The sequence below is a fragment of the Sphaeramia orbicularis genome, chromosome 13 (assembly GCF_902148855.1).
Source record: "Sphaeramia orbicularis chromosome 13, fSphaOr1.1, whole genome shotgun sequence".
Classification (NCBI taxonomy): Eukaryota; Metazoa; Chordata; class Actinopteri; order Kurtiformes; family Apogonidae; genus Sphaeramia; species Sphaeramia orbicularis.
The window spans coordinates 44,990,081-45,014,695 of NC_043969.1; the positions used below are offsets into that span (position 1 = coordinate 44,990,081).

Sequence of the window (24,615 nt, forward strand, 5' to 3'; positions counted from 1 at the left end):
AATATGTGAATAACCTGAAAAAACAGAAATTTCATTTGAAAAATTTGTGCAATTTTAACAATATTATGCCTCAACTTATTATTTATACATGTACATTTACACAAAATGTTACATAAACTTTTGGTAACAGGCAGAATATTGTTAAAATTTTGGAGTTTGGAACTAAAATTTGAACAGTTTCTACAATATCACATCTCTTATTATTAGAGATGTAATATTAGTTTTTCTTTTTGTTTTAGTACCAAAAAAAAATCCAATTAAATTATGAAAATATTTGCATTTTACCAAAAATATGTGAATAACCTGAAAAAAACAGAAATTTCATTTGAAAATTTGGTGCAGTTTTAACAATATTATGCCTCGACTTATTATTTATACATGTACATTTACACAAAATGTTCCATAAACATTTGGTAACAGGCAGAATATTGTTAACATTTTGGAGTTTGGAACTAAAATTTGAACAATTTCTACAATATTACATCTCTTATTATTAACACAACTACAGATCACAGTGGATCCATAAAGGCACAAAACATTTAGTAACAGGCAGAATATTGTTAAAATTGCACATTTTGGCTTATTCATCTTTGTTTTTATTTGTGTATTTATTTGCATTTTATTGTGAAAGAATAGTTTTGTAAATGTAAATATTTTCACAGTGTAATTTTTTTTTTTTTTTTCACGTAAATTTTTTCCACCTAATTTTTCACAAAGGAAATTTGTCGTTGTCATTATTTATGGGTTATTGTGTTGTTATTTTTACTTGAGATCTCATTGGTCTGTATGTGGAACCTGAACCAAAATGATTATGACAACCTTTGACTGTTCATGTTAATTTTTGCACTTTCATCTTACGGGCCAGAATGGAACCTTTGGTGGGCCAGATTTGGCACCTGTGGCCTAGATCGCAGGTGTCAAACATGCAGCCCGCCAGAGGGTCCAATTCATCCCACGGGATGAATTTGTGAAATGCAAAAATTACACTGAAGACATTAACGATCAATGGTGTCAAAATCATTTTAACTCGGGTTCCACATTCAGACCAATTAGATCTCAAGAGGGTCAGACCAGTAAATGATTATCATAATAACCTATAAATAATGACAACTGCAAATGTTCTTTGTTTTAGTGTAAAAAAAAGTACAAACGTTTACATTAACAAACTATTCTTTTACAAAAAACATGAATAACCTGAACAAATATGAACAACCTGAAATGTTTTAAAAGAAGTAGGTGCAATTTTACCGATATTCTGCCTGTTACTAAATGTTTTATGTATTTGTAATTGTAATGTAAATTATAATGCACGTGTAAATCAAGGTTATAATAGTTTTGGATTTTTCATTATAGTTTAGTTTTATTTAGTTGTGACTTTTTTTTCTCTAATTCAGGTAGTTTTAATTTGTTTTTAGAGCAGGTTTGCTAGTTTTTATTAGTTTTCGTTATTTTCTAAATGCTTAGTTTTAGTTTAGTTTTAGTTTCTTTCTATCTTTCTATCTTCTTCACCGTCAAATTTAAATAAATCCCAGACAAGACTCTGCTGCTTTCTCCCAACTTTAGTCTCCATGTTACCAGGTAGAGTGGGGATGAGAAGACGACTAAATGACAAGTGACAAGAAGTGACGGACCGTTAAATATCATATGGTGCCAGCAGCTAAAATTGCTTGAGGGAAATAAATCGATTTTATATCAATCTGACACTGACAAAGATGAAAACGAAGGGAATTTTATCCAGAATTTTTATACGTTTTAGTTAGTTTCGTAAACACTAATACAGTTTCAGTTAGGTATCGTTTTTTTTTCTTTTAATTATAGTTTTTATTTATTTCAGTTAACGAAAATGTTTTTACAATTCTAGTTTTCATCATTTCGTTAGTTTTCATTAACGATAATAACCTTGGTGTAAATGATAAACTGAGGCAGAATGTTGTTAAAATTGCACTTGTTTTTCTTAAGATATTTCAAGTTGTTCATGTTATTCAGGAAACTTTGTAGATGTAAACAATATCAAAATGTAATTTTACATTTTCACTGTTATTATTTTACTGGTGCGGCCCATTTGAGATCATATTGGCATGGATGTGGCCCCAGAACTAAAATGAGTTTGACATCCCTGGGCTAGATGGTTAGAAATATTGATATAGTTAACATTTGAGCACTGATAGGAAGCTATACGTGGACTTTGATAGAATTAGTTGAGTTCTCCTCCAGTGAAAGTACCACCCACTTCTATTGGGAGACTGATCTCCTACATCCAGACCACAGACTCTAACATAGCAGCAGAACCTGACAACCTCACAAATTCAACTTGTTATTGATGCTTGATAGAACATTCCAGTGGGATACAGGGTCATCGGTTCTATTTTTCAGCCCAGGGTACGTCACGAATAAAGATCAGACAGAAACGTTATAATGAAAAATTTGACAAGAAACAAGACAGTAGCAGGAGCTTTTTCTTGATCAACTATAATCTTTCGCCAGTGTTTCATTTATTCAGGTGTGCAGCCATTTTTTTTAAGACACTCAACACTGGACTTTCTGTCGGTGTTTGGTTCTAGTACAGGGTGACACAAAAAAACGGGAACTTTTTAACATTCCAATAAAACCAAGAGTGATGGAAGAAAAATATTTTATTCATAGTAATTGAAACCTTAAGCCATGCCATTTAAGAAACAATGATGGAATTTTCATTTTTTTTAAATTACTTCCTGTAGATGGCGTCCTCCTGTACGAATGCATTCTTGAAATCTGCTGTTGAGATTCCTCATTGACCGCTGCAACATCTCAGCTGGGATACTGTGAATTTCATCCTGAATTCTCTGTTTTAACTCATCCAGAGTTCTTGGTCGAGTCGTGTACACTTTACTCTTGAGATAGCCCACAAGAAAAAATCACAAACGGACAAATCTGGCGATCTAGGGGGCCAGGGAACGTTACCGAATCTTGAGATCACACGGTTACCGAACAATTCTCGCACAGCCGCCAATGGTTACTAAAATGGGGGTGTGTTTACTTGCTCAAGGTCACTGTCTCGCAGTGCTGCCACTTGCTCATGTCTGCCAATATGCACTTCAAAAATTCCTGTTTTTTTGGGTCACCCTGTAATTTTTAAAAAATGAAAATTCCATCATTGTTTCTTAAATGGCATGTTTTAAGGTTTCAATTACTATGAGTAAAATATTTTCTTCCATCACTCTTGGATTTATTGGATTGTTAAAAAGTTCCCGTTTTTTTGTGTCACCCTGTATATTACCTCTATTATGGTCTGTGATTCAGTAGGTTTTATTATTTGTTTTCTTCCATTAAACCTGATGTCAATGTCAAGTATAGTAGATCAATCTCTCCCAGTGCTTCTTATAATAAACTTCTGAGGTTGAAGAAATCTCAGTCTGTAGGCGCCTGAAGCTCATTCAATTTTAGAAACTCTGTTCTGCTTCATTGACCGTCACACAGAGTGAACAAAGATTAAGCGTTTTGGTCTCCAGATGCGGAAAAAAAAAAAAAAAAAAACACAAAAAAAAACACACACTAGCGCTTAACAGAGACAAAAAAGGTGTGATAAAGGCAGTTGTTCTCTTAATTCGACCTCATTTCTCACATGAAACGCAGCCAGAACACAATCAATATTTCCCTGAATTGATTTCCACCTCCACCTTTGATTTTCTCCACATTCCTCCTCCGTCTTTTTCATCGTTTCCCAATCGTTGTCGTGTCAAAGCAGATTTCACCATCTGCATCAGCGGCCATTTATGGAGCAGCTTCATTCATTTACACCTCCTCCCCTTCAACTGTCAGTGTTTCTTAATATACACTCACACATTCTCTCCATTTCCTTCCACTTCCTGCTCTCTGTCACGCAGATTGCATTATTAGTGCTGGATGCTCTGAAGCAGCATCTCTTTCTCTGTTAACTAATAGCTCTGGCTGAGCCACCGTGAAAACAATGAACAGCGTTTTGCACTCATGGCGCCTTGGGAGGTTTTTCCGTCTTTTATAAAGGCTTTTCTAGGGCATACCTGAGGAGAAGTGTTCAAGTATTACACAGACTGACATAAACCAGTACATCTACATATGCTTATACAGTCTACTCTCGTTAAACCGCCCGCCGTTATACCGCCATTTTCGCTCACCGCCGACCAAAACCATTGCACAAAAATCCCCAATGCATTATTCCATTAGCTACCGCCATTTCCGCCTATCGCCATCCGCCAGCCCAGTTCCATGCACAAACAACACTTATACCATTGATTTCCCGACCGTTATACCGCCAGCGTGATTGCCATTGAGTACACATAAATTTTAACAATGCACTGAAACAAACGCGCTAGACGCTGATCGCGACAAGCTACAAGTAGGTCTATGGAACGGCCACCGTTCATTTATCGCAGAACACTTAGTAGGTCAGGATGTCGGGAAGAGGACGTGGGATTAAGCCAAAGCCTCAAGATGATGGGGTGTCATTTCCCGACACGGTATAATAATGCTTAAAATGTCTCCCCACTTTAAATGATCCCTTACAACATAACAGAATCAAGATTTATTTAGAAACGCAATTAGAACGGGTTAACGGAGGCAGCATAGACATCATATAGTAAAGACATGCACATTATGGACGCAACCCGTTGTAACGCCATTTTCGCTATACCGCCAATTTGGCCGTGAACGGAAGTTGGCGGTATAACGAGAGTAGACTGTAGATGTTACCATATGGAAACTGGGGAGGAACAAATCCCAAAATGAAGATAAAAGTGCTTGTTTTTTTGGCACCATTGGGCAGAAATAGCATAATTAACATTAAACTTACTGTAATTCAGCTGGTCTGAGAGGAAACAAGAATTCTACCCCATTCACTGGACTCACAGGTGTATTCAGACAAGTAGGGGTTAAATACATGATTGACAGCTGCAATTACCAATCACTGATCAGATTCAGTCAGATGTAAGTCTACTTGATGTGGCTCTAGCGTGATTGGTCCAGTGCGGCACTACTTAATTGTGATTGGCTGTTCTTATGTCTGTCAAAACTAGGGATGTAACGATTACCGGTGTAATGATAAACCACGGTAAAATTCCCCGTGGTTAGTTTTACCATTTAAATTCTAATTATCATGATAACCGTGTTTTAGTACCGCACTTTGAAAACTGAGAGAGAAAGAGACCTCTGTTAGTTAGTTCTATCTATCTATCTATCTATCTATCTATCTATCTATCTATCTATCTATCTATCTATCTATCTATCTATCTATCTATCTATCTATCTATCCATCCATCCATCCATCCATCCATCCATCCATCCATCCATCCATCCATCCATCCATCCATCCATCCATCCATCCATCCATCCATCCATCCATCCATCCATCCATCCATCTCTGGAAAAGAAACTAAAACAATTCAAACTTGATATGAAAAATGGTCAAACAATGGCCATAAGGTGTCATCTTTAATGCACGTTTGTATGTTTGATGTTTACATGGTAATATATGAATGTTTCTGCCAACAAAGTACATTGTGCTGTTATTTTATTTGTTTGTTTGTTTGTTTTTTAAATACAACTTTATTAAATTATTTCAGGGTTTGTATAAGTACTTTTTGAACATTTTGAGCACAATTCCAACAATACCGTGATAATAATGATAACCGTGATATGAAATTTTCATATCGTTACATCCCTAGTCAAATCGTAGACGAATGAATTCTACTGAAATTATATCGAGCATGTCTCATATTTCTATCGAGGAAAGTTATTTGTAATATATATCCTTATCGTTTTTTTCCCCAGCCCTAATCACATCCCAGTATTACTTCATCTAGTTGTAAGTTGCGGCTGTTAACTGCGAAATATCTTATCTTATTTTGTCTTGTCTTATCACAGTTAAGTCGTATGTTTACAGTTACTGACATAGTTTAGTGTTATTTTAAGTTATTGCAACGAAGCCCAAAGTGCTTTACATCTAAAAGCATGAATACATTTTAAGATAAAAAAAAACAAAATAAAAAAGCAGGTTAATCAAGTACCATAAATATGCATAAAACAATAGGACACAACACACATTGATAAAAGAGACCACAGGTTCAAACCTAATAGAGTCTCAGTGCTGAGGGTTAAAAGCCAGTCTAAACAGGTGAGTCTTTAACCTGGACTTGAACAGGGCAGGTCAGTGAGGAAGTCAGGAGGCAACGAGTTCCATAGTTTTGGAGCAGTAACAGCAAATGAACGATCACCCCACTGTTTATATCGGGACCTGGGGACATCCAAAACCATCTGAGAGGACGATCAGAGGGCTCTGCTGGGACGGTGAACTGTTAAAATCTCAGATAAATGGGGAGGAGCTAGACCATTTCAAGCTTTAAAAACAAACATAAAAATTTTAAAATCACTACGATGGCGGACTGGGAGCCAGTGGAGAGAAGATTTTGACAATGAATGACTTTAACTCGACATGCCAATACACGAGAGCTTCTATTCCATATATTTTCCTCAACATCTTCACTGCATATTATAAGTCTGGACTTACATGGATGTGAACATTAACTGGTTTGTGGATGCTTATGACTGTAAAGTGCTGATTCTGTTGCTTACATTCATTTAAATTTCCCCTCCAGGCTTTAGCTCTATGTAATCCCATCAGAGTAGATTTCATTAGATCAGATATTGATTAAATAAAATATGTTCAGATATTATATGTGTTTTAACAGAACTGGCAGCAGGAGTGTCAGTTGGTCCACTTTCCATGTACAGATGCACACATCATTTCTGTCTTTGGGCTCCTATTAATAATCCAGCAGAGTGTCAGAACCGGAGGCATTCTGAAGTCCTCCTGTAACTGAAGAGTCAGATGTTTTCCTGCTAGCCCTCAGTGTCCTAAATGTCTTATTTCAGCAGTCTCAGCAGGATGAGCAGGCACATTATGAAGACCTTCCAGGTTTTAACATTAACTTGCGTAACAGCAGAGTCGAGACCAGCCCACAGGAAAGTCCCTCTCAGTGTATGTGTGTCGCATGGTTATTTCACAGTCCTCAGATCTTCCAGTTCCACTTGGATATCACTGTTTGATGTCGTCCTTTAAAACACTTCAGAACCGGTTGCATATGGGTGTGTGCGCGCTTCATTAGTTCCTTTTCAACCGCTGGGATTTTCTCATTGAGACATTCCTCTCGCTCTCCCCTCATTCTACTTTCTATCCCAGCCTCTTTTCTCTCTTTTATCTCCTGTTTCCCCTCTCCTTCCCCTTCTCTCTTTCCTTTCAACCCAAACCTGTATTTTTATGCCTGAAAGACACTTAATGCTTTTTCAGATGCATCACATTTTATCCTTAAAGGAACTAATTCTAATATTTTTATTCACAACACTGAAAATTGAGCTGCATTTATCATCAGTGTGAAGAAATAACAGCTTTGACCTCATGAAATATGTCAATGTGTAGAGCTGAGGAAATATCTACAGCACTTAACAAGAAAACCAACTAACTTCATTCTTTCTCTTGTCCCATAAAGACCCAGTGCTGCTTTTGTGGCACTTCCAAAATTGTTTTTTCTGTGTTTGACCTTTCTTGAGTGATTTATCACCATTTTTTATATAATTGTCCTGTGTATTTTGTGTTTTTCAGTGTAAATCTTGTATTTTCCGATATTTAATTTACTGATCATGTAGATGTTCATAAAAGCTCAAAGACAAGTTGAGGGTTGTTACCATTATAACATTACAGATGGTGTTGATACATAGTTTTGCTTTGGCAGAGTAACTCAACAACCACTTATTTAAACACAAAGAATGTGGTTTGTCTTGATTTGATAGATATTCTCAGTTAAATTGTTTGTCAGTTTGGATACAAAACAACCAAAATGAGTAACAATACAAAACTAAAACATCACGGCAGTGTTTGACAGTCAGTCATTTGTGTGGAGATTACTGTTGTCACAGTAGTCTGATGACTTTTGATGCTACTGATGCTAACCGTCTGTCAGAGGTTTAGGAGCCAACACTAAATTCCTAATAGATTGCTACACTGTTCTGTTGATAATAGAGGTATAATGTGTAAGATTAAGATTAAAAAAGGAATCGTAAGTCTTCAGTCACAGAATCTCCTTCCTTTATTGTTCTCCAAAGTTATAGGGGCTACATCTGACAGTGTTTGTTGCTCTTTATAAAACCAACAATGAGAGTCACACAGTTGGCATCCGTCAACTGGTCATGTGTGGAGTTAAACACCTCTCTGAAGTTGCTTATTAGCTCTGGTGTAAATACGTATTTAAAAGAGCATTGCATCGTTGACATTTACTGTCAACTGTGACGAGGGATGCAATGATATGAAAATTTCATATTGCGGTTATTGTGACCAAAATTATCACAGTTATCATTATTATTGTGGTATTGTTGAAATGTACTCAAAATGTTCAAAAAGTACTTATACACACACTGAAATAATATAACCAAGTTGTATTTTGAAAAAAACTAATAAAGTAACATGCACAATGTACTTTCTGTTGCAGAAACATTCAAGTAATTACATGTAAACAACAAACATACAAATGTGCATTAAAGTTGGCACCTTATGGACACAAGAGATATCTGCACTAGGGGTTGAACTGATAGGATTTGATAAATATCAATGCCATTATCAGTTCTGCTTATCAAACCAATTCCTTATCAATTCTCCTATTGATTCTTGAGGTGTTTTTGAGTGAGAAAAAAAGTAGTTGGACAGGTCATAGTGGAGTTTGTTTGAACATTTTCCAGATCAAATCATTCCCAGTGTCACACATATACACTATTGTACACACAAGCAGAAACACAGTCATATTTTCCTGAACTGTTTAATGAACAAATGTCAATATTCTGAAAGAATGAGGATTTTAAAACATGTTAGGCTGATCTGATCCAGACTGGTCAGTGGTTCACCCCTGGTGAGAGACAGACAAACTGCAACAGTGTCATATGGTCCAGTTCTTCTGGAGGTCAGTCAGTGGATTTACTGTTGAAGTTCCTTCAGTTCATAAAGCCTCTCCTTTGGTTTTTACACACATCATGTGTCTTTGTGCAGTTGAAGTTCATTCATTTGGGCTCATTTGAACTGACATGAGTTTGTCCTGAGTATCTATATTCAGACGGTTTCAATGTTGGATGAGGATCTGAATCAGTGGGGGCCGGGGAGGGGTTAACACTAGTGTGGACCGGGTCTGTGCGCTCGCTTGCTAGGACGGACCAAGTCCGTGCATGTGCTCCGACGGACTGGGTCCGTGCGGGAGCCGCTATCCCCAAATCTCTGGAGCTCTGTCCGCGTGCAGGTGCCTTCCACCATGTTTTCAGAGGCCAAACATTACAAACTGCGCACACACACCTGGAGTGCCGCTGCTTCTTCAGGAAATGAACAGTACCATGAATTTTCTTGGTGTGGTAATCGAACACGGTTATCATAATAATTAGAATTTAAGCGGTAATACTAACAGTCGGAAATTTTACCACGGTTTATCATTATACCAGTTATTGTTACATCCCTAACTGTGACACAGAGGTAGATGTAATGACATTGTGGTTTTTTTTCTTATGAAGTCGGTTAGCGTATTGGCATGTGCTAACTGATGAAGGCATTTCAGCAGTGCTGTCCTCAGCATCCCCAGAAAAGATGCTGTTAGTAAAGACAACAGGCCGTCTTGTTCTCTTTCCAGACACTATAACTTTCCTTTGTTGCTTAGTGACTGAAAATGTTTGCTGAGATACCGGCTGAACAAATATCATCCCCTCTCATTACCAGAAACATCAACTCCCCACAGACGCTGCCTTCGTTTTTTTCCCCTTTTCTCAGGCCTCATTAGGAATGCATCGGGTAGTTTCTCCTTAATGGCTGAGGCAGGCACTAGGCATCTGAAGGCTAACGCTCAGACGCTTAATGCCACTCCTCCCTCACTGGGCCGTCAACCCCAGCAGGAAAGCCCTTAACACAGCAAATAAATATTGGCCCTTCATGAGTACATTTTGTGTCATTTTGAGCAGTGAAGCTGTATTTCACTGGGTGAATTACTGTGGCAGAAGCAGTTTTCTGACAGTTCTTTAAAAAAAATGCTCAGCTGTAGTCATTGGGGTCCTGGCCAAAACAGACCTGTACCCAAAGGAAGTCTTAAAAGCTAAACACTAAAAGCACAACAGTCCCCTCCTCCAGGGATGGCTCGGCCCATTATGCATCCATTCCATTCTGTTCTCAGACCAGTCATATAGAGACGTATGACAATTTTTGACATCAGCGCAACTCTGCTTGACTAAGCACAGCCTGTTTTTTGTTTCTGTTACATGAGAGCAGGGACCACCAGGTTCCGTTAGGTCCTGCTTTCATATCACCTTGGCCCGATCCCATTTCTTATTTTCACTCCTACCCCTTGCACTTGGCACTACCTCTTGCAACTCCGTTTCAATGGGTAGTGGTTGAAATATTCCCCTATCTAGATCTGGTACATCATCAGCAGTCGTTAATGGCGCTATTAAAAGATGTGACAACTTTGTTTGCGAAAGAATTCACCATGCCATCAGCAGATGTAACCGTCTCTGTTGCATGGGCTTTGGGCTAACGTGAACAGCCTCCAAGAACAGACACACATGCACGACTAGTGTGTTTTTTGCTACGTTTGTCATAAACAAGCGTTATGTAATACATCGAAACGGTTTAAACGGACAATTATTTGCAAAGAAAATACTTACATTTGTGTGTTTCTTTCATCGCACTGCTGCACTTTTTTGCTGTGTTTGCCTCCATCTTGCCAATGATTCGAACAGAATTAAGGGAAATTTCTCACTCCCCTTTGTAGTGTGGTTCTGAAAAATCTCTGTTTCGAGGGCCAAACAGCCCTTCCCCTCTGACTCATCGAGAATCGAGACACCCCTAGCCCTTACTACTACCTGTATATATCCTATTTGTTGTACATCTCTTTCATTTGTAGTATAGAGTTAGCTTTTGTATATTCTTTCTGTATATTTTGTTCATGTCAGGAGTTCTAGCATTACTTTAGTAGCACATGTGTATAAATATTTTATTCTGAAGCCTTTGCACAGTCCACTTTTTCTTAACGCTGTGATATTTGTATTTTATTTTATTTTTCTTATACAGTCCCTTTTGCACTACGTGTTTTGCTGCTAAATTGAATTGAGGTGCTAAACTGATTTTCATTTTTCCTGTGACACGGACAATAAAGATCTATTCTATTCAAGCGAATGTGCAAAATGGAGGGGTAGGGCTGAGGGAGAGGGCCAATGGATGAAATGGGATTGGGACCTTGAAGTAGGTTCCAAGTAGGGCTGAACGATATGGACAAAATTTCATATCTCGATATTCATGCCAGATATCTCTATCGATATGATACGATATGGCTACGGGTTCGGTGAAAACCAAGCATTTTTCAGAAAAATACAAACATCATAATACAAAAGACTGTGGAAAGTGCAGTTTTATTCATAAGAACTCACTGCCAGTCATCAACATTAACATAAAGTACGAATAAATAAATTACAAATCCAGCATTTTACTGCAGCTCTGCTTTACCAATAAATAACAAATTTATGCAGCAGCTGGTGGAAGGTGAAACATTGAAAGTGCATTGAAGTGCAACATGTTATATTCTTCTCAAGACAACAACTGTTTGCAGAAAATCCATTTGCTACTCACAGAACAGAGGTAGTTACAGCACAATTTCTACAGATTCTTTGCCAGGAACACTAGCTTGTTAACCATGTCTGGCTTCAGACAGGACCTCTCACAACTCACAATGTTGCCTGATGTACTAAAGATTCTCTCTGAGGGAGAGCTGGTGGCTTGCATGCACTAGTATTTTCTTGCCATGTTGCTAAGCCGGGGAAAGTTGACTTTTGCACTATGTGAAACCAGCTCGATTTGGCTCGGCTCGGCACGACTTGGTATTCCTGGAGACCGTTTTCATTACAAGATACTACTGACTTTACAGTACCTGGTCGTCATAGCAATGCAGCGCGTTACTTCCATGTCGTCTGCTCAGAGAGGTGCTGATAAACTCACTCATTGCTTGATGTCTCGTCGGAATTTTTACATCAGCCACCAAAGACTGAATCTCCTTGACCGACCATGGTGAAGTTTTGGGCTGTTGTCATGTGAATTAATGTACCGCCATATTTACTGTAAACTTCCGCATCTGTTTTTTGTAAAACGGCGGGTCACAGAGACAACTCTCTGACCAATCAGTGGTCTGCAGTGTTTACACGTCACAGTTTAGTATCTGGTCCCCAGTCCTGGAACCTCAGCGGAGATGATACCAAAAAAGTAGTACCGGATACCAGATTCCAGGTCCTTTTTCGTAATGGAAACGCAAAAAGGCCGAGCCGGGTTGAGTTGAGCCGATACCACGTAGTAGAAACGGGGCATTTGTGAGTTCTCCACCACAGAAACGGGTCCTCTTCTTTGTCACTTGTGGAGGACTGCATGTAGGCGCTCAGCTCAGCTTCTATGGCAGCAGTGGGATCGATATATCAATATATTGTTGCTTTTTCGAAATTAGTATCTTGAATGTTCATATCTAGATATAGCTATGATAACGATATATCTTTCAGCCCTAGTTCAAAGTGAGCTAAAGTGATCCCAAACATGGTGTAAAAGCATCCAAGTCATAGATTGGTTCAACCCAGAATTGTGAGTACTCCTGTGGTGACACAGGACGTCAAGCTAAAGGGAAAACATCAGAGTACATTTTTATTTTGATAAGTTGACCACTAAGCACTGAGGTTAGGAACATCACTTTGGACCTTTGCCTTTGGCTCGGCTTCATGTTCATCACAATAAAGTAGTTAAGCATTGTTGCACCTGTCAATCTCCCCATTTCATGAACAATATCAGAAAGTCCTTAATCTGTTAAGTCTTGGGCCATTTGTTTCTAGTGGGAATCATTTCATTGTAACGAAACAATGGATTAGCCGACAGCAGAAGCTTCATTCATAGAAGCCAATTTATGATCAGAAAACAGCAAAGGTAAAACAAAATTCATACTCATCTCTTCATAATGCGACCTTTATTTTTGCTCTTTTTTGTCTCGTTCAGTGAGTTTTAGCTGTAGAGAAATAATCCTTGTTCTGTTGGATTTGCTTAGTGTTAGCTTAGCACTGCAGAGTTTTTCTCATTGTTTTTTTTTTGTTGTTTTATTAAATTATTCATGACGTATGCCGGTCTCAGACTGTTAGACTGTTTTAGATAATTGTCCATTTAAGTGTTTGCTGTTTGAGTTGTGTTCTGTTTTCTGACAATTAGTTTTATTGAGCTTCATCTCCAGTTTTTATAGGCCTCAGGCTTGGAGGAGCTCATTCTCATCTCTTAAAGTTTATACTGAAAACAACTCCAGTACAAGCTGAAGGTCATATTTTACATCCAGTTACAGCCAAAAAAAAACCTCTTAATGTTCCTTAGAGGTGAGTTCAAGTTGCTTTTGGGTGTTGTGCTTAGGTAAGCTCCCACAACAGCCTCCGGGCTTTTGTAAAATCTACATGTTTAGAATAACACTGATTACAGAAAGGTGTAACAAAAGAGCTTAAGTCAAGAAGTGCCTATAATAACAGGTTTTAATCTAAAGTTTGACACTTTTTAATGGAAAAAGTAATATTTTCATTACAACTTAAAGCTTATATGTTAAGGAACTGTTGGATTGAGTTTATTAATCCATAGAAGACCAGACTTTAAAGCAGGGCTGTCAAATTCATTTTAGTTCAGGTTCCACATTCAGCCCAATATGACCTGAAATGGGCTGGACCAGTAAAATAGTAACAGTGAAGAAAGTAAAATTACATTATGAAAGTGTTTACACCTGCAAAGTTTCCTTAAAAATGTGAATATCATGAACAACCTGAATTGTCTTAAGAAAAATATTTGCAATTTTCATATGCTTATCATTTACACATGTGCATTACACCTTACAGATCACAGTGGATCTAAAAATACACAAAACACTTTGTTAAAATTGCACTTTTCTTATGACATTTCAGGTTGTTCATATTTTGTTCAGGTTATTCACATTATTTGTGAAAGGATAGTTGGTAAATGTAAGCATATTCATGGAAATGTACTTGTTTTTGCATGAAAATAACAAGAACAAGTGGTTTCAGGCACAGCAAACCCCGCCCCTCGCATGTATTGTGTCTTATTTTGGCATCGATCCAGCTGATGTCATCATGTCTATGCATATGATGATGTCAGCATATCAATTGCCTCTATATATGTGTAAGTAAATTGAAACAAAATTGGTGTTTTTACAGACGTGAAATGTCCATTATAAGTAGATGGAAGGAAAAAAAAATTATTAAAAAATTGGAACTTTGACCTACTTTTCCCAAAATGTAACCCCATCTATGGGTCACTGGCAATCTATAAACCCAGTTTAGTATGAATTCAACCAATAGTTTTGCAGCTAAAGTGTTAAACAAAGAAACAAACTAAACCAAAAACAATACGTCTTGCCTCCCTTTTTTTGTTTAACAGGGGTACAGGTCATTATGATAGTATTTTACTGGTCTGACCCACTTGAGGTCATATTGGTCTGTATATGGAACCTGAACTAAACCTATTCTTAATATCTTCAGTGTAATTTTTGCATTTCACAAATTCATCCCACGGTCCAGATTTGACCCTTTGGTGGGCCAGTTTTGGCCCATGGGCTGTAAGTTTGACACCTGTGCTTTAAAACTTTAATCATATTGAAATCTCCCTGATGTGCTGTCACCTATTGATTGGACTTAAAGCTTTAAGGATGTTTTACTATTTTTTTCTTTGTCTTTTTTCTTGTGTTTTTTTCCCGTCTTTTAATTTATATTAATAGTTTGACATTTGCTGCAAAATATTAAAAAAAAAATAAAAAAATTAGGAAGTAGGAAAATTCCGACATCTCCATTCGGGCATGTCTGTGAAAAGCAGATCTCCTTAATTCCTCTGTTTCTCCTTCAGTATTTTCCACCTTTGCAAACAGCAGGAGAAACAGTACTGTATCAGCTGGAGAGTACTGTTGCATGCTGGGAAAGTGGAGGTCATACTCCTCACCCTGCATGGTGGTATGGGAAAACAGGCAGGATTAGAGAGGCTTTCCCTCACTGTCAAACACACCAGCTCAACAGTAAACAAACACACTCTTTTAGTCCTGTCGCGGCTCCTTTTGTCCATTTATTTATCATCTCATTTTGTCTTCAGTGAGACGGATGGTGAAGGAGTAGGAAACGGTGATGGATACGAGGACGAGGAGTGAGTTTAAAGGAAGGTTTAACTAACAGACAGTGGCAGAAGTGGAGTAAGATGCTCTGGACTAATTACTGTTGGTCTTTTTTGTACTTTGGCCGACCCTTGGGAGTCATTTTCCAATCCTTTTCCTCTCTGTAGTCGACTGGTTCAGGTGGTCGACCATGAACCGCGTCCTAGAGCGTCCCAGATTCGATTTGTGGTCAGGGTGACTTTAGTTGTACGTCATTCGCTGTATCCTCTCTACTGTCCTCTAACAAATAAAGGCACAGAATTCCCAGAGTTAAATGGTTAAGAAAATGAGCATTAAATCAGTGTTTTTTTCCCTGTGTTTCTCTGGGGCTTAGGGGCTATAATTACAAGTCAGAAGGTGACTGGATTTGTTTGATCTAAATATTTGATCTTATTATTGGCCATAAACTCTGTTGGAAACCACAAATAGAATATGTCAAACGTAAAATGTCCAAGGCTGTTGCGATTCTTTATAAAACTCGAGACTTGTTCAATAAAAAACGTTTGCACATATTGTATTGCTCACTTGTAATGCCATACATGTCATACTGCGTGGAAATATGGGGCAATGTGTATAAAACTAATATAGACCCGATAATTAAACTCCAAAAAAAAAGCTATCAGAGTCATAAACAAAGCGGGTTATCGTCAATCAAGTAATCCACGTTTTGTAGAATCTGGTTTACTAAAATTTTTTGATAATTGTATATTTAAAAACAATGGAATTTATGTTTCGTGCTAAAAGTAAAAATCTTCCTGTTTGTATTCAGAAAATCTTTAAGTTAAGAGAAGGAAATTATAATTTGTTAAAACGTTAAATATCACTGTGTTTCTGTTACAGGTGTCAAATTATGGAACAAATTGAAGGATGAAGTGAAATTGTGTAGCTCACTGTCGAGTTTCAAAAAGGCTTTAATTTGTCAAATTCTCAAGGGCTATGAAAGTAATATGATTTCAAAGTGACTTATAAAACCGAATGTAGAATAATTTGTGTTTAAGTTCTAATTTGCTGCAACTTCAGGTGTGGACTTGGTGTAAGGATGGGAATAGGAGAAGCAGAAATAAGCCTCTGGCTTCAGCTTCTTCCTTTTTCAGTTACCAATTGTGTTAATTTTATGTTTGTTTTTTTTTAATATGTATGTGTTTTGTACTTAACTGAAATAAATATTCATTCATTCATCTTATTTAACTAAAAACTGTGAATTCATTTTCACATTTGAAATTATTACAACCTAAGTTTGTCCAAGACACAGACATGCAGGTAGACATTTTGGTAGTTTTACATACTACTATATAATGCATGTTTTGGCCCCGCCCCGTGTCCGTCCCATCGATGTTGCAGCGCGGGACATGGGAGGGCGTTTGGGTGCAATGCTACTGTTGCACCACAGGAGTGTGGTATGGCACCATGGGTACAATTCCGCTAGTTCTTAAGTAAAAATATTATTTCACATCATAGACCAGTGGTTCTGTACTGGTCTGGCTTCAGGACCCACTATCACCCCTCAATGACAAGCATCGACCCATGTCAATAAAAGTTAAACTGTTCAAATTTATATAATAAAAGATGTTTTGTTTTGAACCTGAGATAATACAGACTATCACAGTATAAAACACAGAAGACAAGTTTAATGATAAACCAAACTGACCAGCAGGTGGCGATGTTAAATATGAAAGTATTCCCTTTAACATTGAATTTGGTACATTTTAACCAAAACCAAAAATGTGCACTGAGTAGGGATGTAAGGATTAGAGGTTTTGGTGCTATGTTTGTCGTCAGAGAAATAATCATGATTTCATGATTACTACGATTATTTTGCGGGGGATGCAGTCCGTGCTGTGTGTACCTCACAATGGGTATGTGCAGTCTAGGGCTGTACCATATTGGAAAAAACTGACATTGCAATTTTTTTTTAACCCTGCTATATATGTTGTGATATGGAAAAATACTCAGGAGGATATAATCTCTGTGTGGTGCCAACGTAAATGGTCAAACAGATTAGTTGCGCTTCCTCTTGTTGTGGTGACAGGTCCAAGGCACTGTTGACACAGAAAATGTGTTTCAGTATCATCCTTCTTGTAGCCGAAATAATTCCAGATAACTGATGTTGCTTTTATTTTTGGCACCAAGATTTCATTTATGGTGATTTTCTCTTGTTCGTTACTCATTTTTCAATGTTGTGGAAGACATCTTGTCTTGTCCCTGTCCCAAAGAAGAGACATCCAGCCGACTTTAATGACTACAGGCCTGTAGACCTCACCTCACACATAATGAAGACACTTGAAAGGCTGGTCCTCTCCCGTTTAAGACCCAGTGTGAGGATGTACATGGATCCTCTATAGTTTGCCTACCAGCCTAACATCGGTGTGGATGATGCTCTCATCCACATGTTACAGAGGGCCCATGTACACCTGGACACCTCTGATGCAGCTGTGAGGATCTTGTTTTTTGACATTTCAAGTGCCTTCAACATGATCCACCCAGGGCTGCTTGGTGTGAAGATGAGAGAGATGCAGATTGAGTCAAGGATGGTCTCCTAGATCATGGACTACCTGACCTGCAGACCCCAGTGTGTGCGACTGCAGAACTGTGTCTCAGGGAAGGTCTTGTGCAGCACTGGAGCGCCACAAGGAACTGTTCTGTCCCCCTTCCTCTTCACACTATTTACATCAGACTTCCAGTACAAATCAGACAGCTGTTTTCTTCAGAAATTTTCTGATGACTCAGCGGTTGTCAGTTGTATCAGAGGAGAGTAGGAGGGGGAGTACAGGGGCCTGGTCAAGGACTTTGTGGACTGGTGTGACCTCAATCACCTTCAACTCAACATTTCCAAGACCAAGGAAATGGTTTTGGATTTTAGGAGGAAGAGGTTCAAACTGGTGCCAGTCACCATCCACAACACAGGGGTGGAAGTTGTCTCCAATTACAGGTACCTGAGTGTCCAGCTGGACAACAAGTTGGACTGGTCCTGTCATATAGAGACTCTACACAAGAAGGGGCAAAGTAGACTTTATTTTCTACGGAGATTAAAGTCTTTCAACATCTCCAAGCCTCTTCTGTGCAGCTTCTACCAGACTGTGGTGGCTGGTGCCCTGTTTTGGTGTGGTGTGCTGGGGGGAGGGAGCTCACATTTCAGACAGAAACAGACTGAACTCACTCATTAAGAAAGCGAGCTCCATCATTGGGATGGGACTGGACACAGTTCAGCAGGTGGCTGGGGTGAGAATGCTCAGGAAGCTGAACTCTATTTTGAGGAATGTATCTCACCCACTTCACCACCTTAAGGTGTTCAGGTAGAGCACCTTCAGCCACAGACTGATTCCCCCTCGGTCCAGGACTGAACGCAGTAGGAGGTCCTTCCTGCCGGCTGCCATTAAACTTTTTAATATCGCTGTGCTGTGCATACTGTAGGTGTTTTGTTTTATTGTATTATTTTTACACTACTTTTATTGTACATATTATATATTTATATATCTTTTATTCTGTTTTTAACACTTTAACATTCCATTGCTGGTTATATGTGGATGTCTGTGGTGATGGGCCAGTGTGTTTTTTGTTCATCTGTAGTAACCAAACAATTTCCTGCAAAGGATCAATAAAGTATCTATCTATCTTGTGACCAGTGACTCACTCCAAACTGATTAAGAACATTTGTGATTGGTGGATCACTGTGTGCATTGTGTGTCAGGTACCCTTAAAATTAAATGAGAACATGAGCAGGTTTGTCAGACTTCTCCATGGGTGTTTCTTGTCATTCCTGAATGTGACACTTTCACAACAATTCACAGTTGAGGTGAAGTGAAAACCTGATGTTTTAATTTTTTTTTTCCTACCCTGGAACCATCTTTCCTGGTTCTGAATCAAATTATTTTGGGCAAAATGTCATTAATGGTTTCAATTTAGGAGTGTGGACCTGTATAGCCCCTGATCCATGATGGTGGAGAATAGAATAGAATAGAATAGAATAGAATAGAATAGAATAGAATAGAATAGAATAGATCTTCTCTTACATATCTTACATAATAATACGTAAGACCTATTTATTCAAGTAAGTAAGTAAGTTTTATTTCAACAGGGAGTCGCAAAGTACTTTACAGAGAAGGATACAAATAAAAAGCAATTAAAAATAAAATTTTAAAATGCAATTAAAATGCAGTTAAAGTGCGATAAATACATTAAGTGCAGTCAGTTTGTAGCAGCTCTGAGTCAGCTGGATTTAAAATAACTGTTTGCTTATTCATTCCATTTAGCAGCTCTGTTTCTGTTTTAGTAGCACACTTAAAGTGCAAAAAGACTGTTTAAAAATATCACACAAAATATTGAAAAATATTAGCAATATACAAAAACTACAAAGATAAAATATTAAATATACAAATACTGCTAAAATATATAAAAAAGTGAACTATGCTGCAGATAAAAGACATATATACAACATATAGGGATATATACAAGTTTTAGTAACAACCTTGAGTTTAATGAATGTTTGTTATTTGTTCCATTGAATGTGGATATATTTTGTTATTTTTCACCTTTAAAATTAGTCGTAAGTATTTTTACCCCACCCCTTGAAGGGGGGGGGGCAAGGACTGTGGTTTTTGGTTTGGTTTTTTGATTTTTTTGTTAACACTTTAGCAGCAAAACTATTGTTGAATTCATACCAAATTGGGTTTATAGATTGCCAGTGACTCTGAATAGATGTCATTACATTTTGGAAAAGGTAGGTCAAAGTTAAATTTTATGTTTTTTTAAAAAATCTTCTCATTTACTTATAATTGGTGAAATACGTGTGAGGGGGGCGGGGTTTGTTGTGCCTGGCACCAATTGGTCTTCTAGTAGACAATGAAAAATAAGTCCATTGCGGGTGTCTTCTATCAATTTGTGTCTCAGTAATATTTAAATGATCTATTTTTTACTATTGTTGTTGATTTTTCAGGGTTTTTGTTTTTTTTTGCAGATCTGTTTAAAGTTACTCTCTGCCTGTCACTTCCTTCCCGTTCCAGTTTAAGGTGGACGGCGAGTGGTGGACGTGGATCGACTACGAGCGTTTCCAGGAGCTGGTCCAGGTTCACGAGGACAGCGGTGGACAGCAGAGCTTCTCGGCTTTGGACTACGTAGCCAAGACGCCTCGCTGGGCTCTGTTCGGAGCAGAGGAACAAGGCTTTGACCCGAACGACACCCGCTTCCAACGACGCAACAAAACCAAAGACATCTCAGGATGCTGATGGTGGAGAGGAGGGAAGAGGTGGAGGGATAGAGTGATATCTACTGCAGAGGAAATGAAGAAGAAAACAAGGTTGGATGTTTCTGTTCGCAGCCGCTTTGTGTTTGCAGTTCAGAGCTGGATGGTTCGGTTCTGCTCTTCCTCACACAGCGATTTTAAAGTCCTCATGAAACAGTGAGCACAGGGATATTTGCTTATGAAGTGAGTTTTCTGTCGTGACAGGAGTCTGAGTTCTGATTGGTCAATAACCCACTGACGAACCATAACTCCTCATCCTCTTGTATTAACCTTCCAATATCCAGGTGAGCATATTATGCACACTAAAACATCGTAGTAGTTTTCACAATTTGTATCAGGTCAAAATTCAAAACTTTTTCATTTGTGCATGATTTTTGAAATTCCAGCCCAGCCGCTAAAATCAGCACATTGTAAACAATAGAAAATTCCTACACTAGCACCTTTATACAAAGTAAGTAAAAAATGCACATTGACACATTTTTGAGGGTCGAAACATAGTAATGTCCCGTCAGAGAGCGAACTTTGATTGCCATTCCAACATTTGTTTCAATATAAAGTAGCTCCTTGTTTTGGATAATTCCTTATGGTCAAACTAAAGCAAAAATGAATTTGAAAGTAAAAATGTGGGTCACTTAGCAACACTAATCTGTCAAACTGTCTCTAAAATGTCCCATCAGAGAGATTTTGAATCCCGTGTTTTGACCCTCGAACATCTGACCCAGCACAAAAAATAATAATGCGTATTAACCCTCCGGTATCCGGGTGTGCTTTTTGGGCACACGTTGCACTTCGTGTTAAAAAACTTCATATTATTTTTCACAATTTAAATAAGGTTAGAATTCAAAAGTTGTTCATTTTTTGCATGATCTTTAAAATTCTGGCCAACAACTAAAATGTGCACATCGTAAACAAAAGAATATTACAAGACTCGCATCTGTCTCCCAAGTGTGCCTAAAACACACTATTTCTTCCATTATAACCACTGTTTTTGATCCGAAAGCCATTAAGGCATAATTCATGCTTTTACTGATATCTGGGCTTCATTTTAGAGGTGAGGGTCTAAATTAATTTATTAACGTTGTTAATGTTGCTGTTAATCATTGACATATGCCAGGCTGCAAAAATCAAATAATATGTAATTCAATTTTTATGTAGTATTTAAAAAAAAAAAACATGTTTTGTGTTTTTTGTATCAAAAAATGTAGCGACATCATGATGAAAAGAGCGTTTAAAGGGTTAAAAAAATCTAAAATGAATGATTATTTGATATGTATGATTAGGGCTGACCTTGATTTACAAAAATAAAATCAAATTAGAGCAGAAAAATAAATCAATATATAATATTTAATAGTTTAATTTATAGGTGTACATTTTACGCACACTTGGTGACAGATGCTAGTATTTTTGAACATTTGACCTAGTGGCAAAAATAATAATAATGCAAATTAACCAATGTTGGAGTTAATCACTGACATATGCCAGGATGAAAAAATCAAATAATATGCGATCCACTTTTTAGTTCATATTTTGAAAAAAATACATTTTTTGTGTTTTTTGCATCCAAAAAAATGGTTTGTTTACATTACAAACATGGCATTTAAAGGGTTAAAAATGTGACAGTTATTGAGAGTTTGGTATTTTTATTTACGGTTCAAGCTGATGACATAAAAAAAGTGTAAAAGAATTAAAAACAAACTGTATGAAAATTTTTTTGACATTATTCCACAAGTGTGCCAAAATGGCACACTTGGTGCTTAGTAAGGGCCTTGCTGGACAGGATACCGGAGGGTTAACTAATGTTGCTGTTAATTGTTGACATATGCCTGGCTGCAAATGTGTTAAAAAAAAAAAAAAAAGTCAAATTTTTAGCAATTTTTTTTGTAGGTTTTGCATCAAAAAATACGGTTTGTTTCCATTGCAAATATGGCATTTAAGGGGTGAAAAAAATATGACAGTTACTGAGTTTGTGGTAGTTTTGTTTATTGCTCAAGTTGATGAAATACCAAAAAAAAAGTAAAAAAAAAACCCTTAAAAACAAAGCGATGAAAAAAAAGTTGACATTACAAAAGCGCTGCGCAGAATACGCACTCTCTATGATTAGAAAAGGATACCAAAGGGTTAATCTGAACACAGTTTAATACTCTGTACATGTCAGATGTAGACGGTCAATGGCAGATTTTATGGGATACTGTAGGAATATAATTTATCTACAAAATGCCTTTTTTTTCATTAACGGGTCAGACTCTGGCTCCACGTCCACATCCTTTAGACCCTGCTGATTCTGTTTCATGAGGATTTTAACTCATTCTCCTTTTTTTAAATTTTTTTTTTTTAAATCTCTTATTAATGACAAGTGTCTGAATCAGCCCAGACTTAAACATTCCCCTCTAAGTTCACTTTAAGTTCGTCTTTTTATTGGTTTATGTGCACATATCTTGATGACGGCCTCTGTTTTGAAGGGGTGGTTTTTCTTCTTCTTCTTCTTCTTCTTCTTCTTCTTTTTGGGAAGCGTTCCCTCTGTATCCGACAGCGTTTCACAGTCCGACACCTGTACGTCACTAGGACTAAGACATGGCACTGTGGAGCTGCAAATCTCCCACAGAAACCTTCGCTCCTCCGCCCACTCCGTAGCAGAGTGGTTAAATTTACTCAGCGGTGAGAAAATGGAGCATCAGGGCCAGGTCTGGGTGAGTCTTTACCACATGGTTTAATCTCAGCAAAGGGAGAAAATATTGTACCTACGACAGGTTTTCAGAACATTTGTCAGAAGTTGGCGATGTTTAACCCTCAAAGAGCTAAACAGCCAGCGACATTCAAAAACTTCTACTGATCTAAAATGTTTAGTAATAGTTTCTGAACCTCTAATCGTATCAAAACATGTGAAAAATTCAGGTAAAATACAGTTTGTCATCTTTTCATGGTCATCAGATATGAGCCATTTGGACGTTCAGAGGCTCCGTAGTTACCGTGGAAACACCGTCGTCTTCTACAACATTGATTCACCAGTACAACAAATGTATTTGATAAATTACGGTGAATGTAGACGCTTGTTTTATGTTCAGTTAATGTTTATTTTTTATCCTTTTTAACTTTGTTTTTAGATTTTCTCTATTTTCAGGTCAGTACAATTATACATTCAAATTCAGTTCAATTAGTTTCTTTTCCCCCTACACAGCTGTAAATGTATTCTCACAAACCTCCACAAGCAACACATGATGAAAATTAGAGAAAACAATGTTCACTTCCAAAAAAAAAAATGACAGTACCTTGATGAACAACATGGAGTTTTTTATCATCTATAAATATTATTGCAGCAGTAAAGGTAACATAGGTTGCCATCTTTTAGTAAATATGGTTTTCTGAAGCCTGAGCAAGTATGTGATCTGCTCCATCTGGTAAACATCCCAAACTTTTTGAGTCCATGTATTATATATGAGGGAGGTTCTGGTTAGGGATGCTCCGATACCAATATGAGTATCGGCATCGGCTCCGATACTCAGTGTGTGTACTCGTACTTGTAAAAGATATCCGATACAAATGCACCGATACCACTTATGGCCGTTTGACATTCACAGCTCAGTGCAGCAGGTACGAGGAGGAGGAATAATGTGTGTGGAGTGTGAAGAGTGTGGAGATTTTTCAAAATAAAGGACGGTGATAAAAGTAACGCTGACTGACAGTAACGTTACAGACACAGACAGATACAGACGCAGCGTTCTGTCCGTCCTCTGCGTACATTCCATCTGTTTTCCAGGTTCTGGCAGATGCGTACCCAGAATGAGAATACCAGCGGGAGTACGTAGCGGTGCGGACCCCTGCCAGCGGAAGTGAAAACGAAACTTATCACTCATTTCTCTTTTCTCTTCCTGCTGAAACTAAACTTCTAAACCTTACCAGTGAAAACGCTGCAATATTAGTATCACATTAGTGTTGCCTCTGTCGTCTCCATGTTTGTTATTACTGACTTTCTTCTTCTTCTTCTTCTCAAAAAACTTCTTTTTCGTGGTATTTGTCCAGTATGGTTAATTCAGAGCGGCGCCCCCTGGTGGATTAATTGAGAAACACTCATTCCAACACATTAAATGTCAGTAGTAGCACTTTGTTCCAGTCAGACTAATGACAACGACAATAAAG

General features: G+C 37.8%; 1 protein-coding gene across 2 annotated transcripts in view; it reads left to right on the forward strand.

The window, feature by feature from the left end:
• tyw1 (tRNA-yW synthesizing protein 1 homolog (S. cerevisiae)) overlaps nt 1–24,615 on the forward strand; it is a 178,509-nt gene that overhangs the window by 146,391 nt on the left and 7,503 nt on the right. Inside the window, exon 16 of one of the 2 annotated variants that reach the window (XR_003937111.1) lies at nt 20,243–20,793. Coding sequence is in view for 1 of the 2 variants with exons in the window: in XM_030151965.1 (XP_030007825.1) it covers nt 20,243–20,464 (222 nt within the window). In the remaining variant the exon portion in view is untranslated. Of the gene's footprint in view, nt 1–20,242; nt 21,047–24,615 lie in introns of those variants that run through there. The other variant, XM_030151965.1, reaches the window with a different exon arrangement.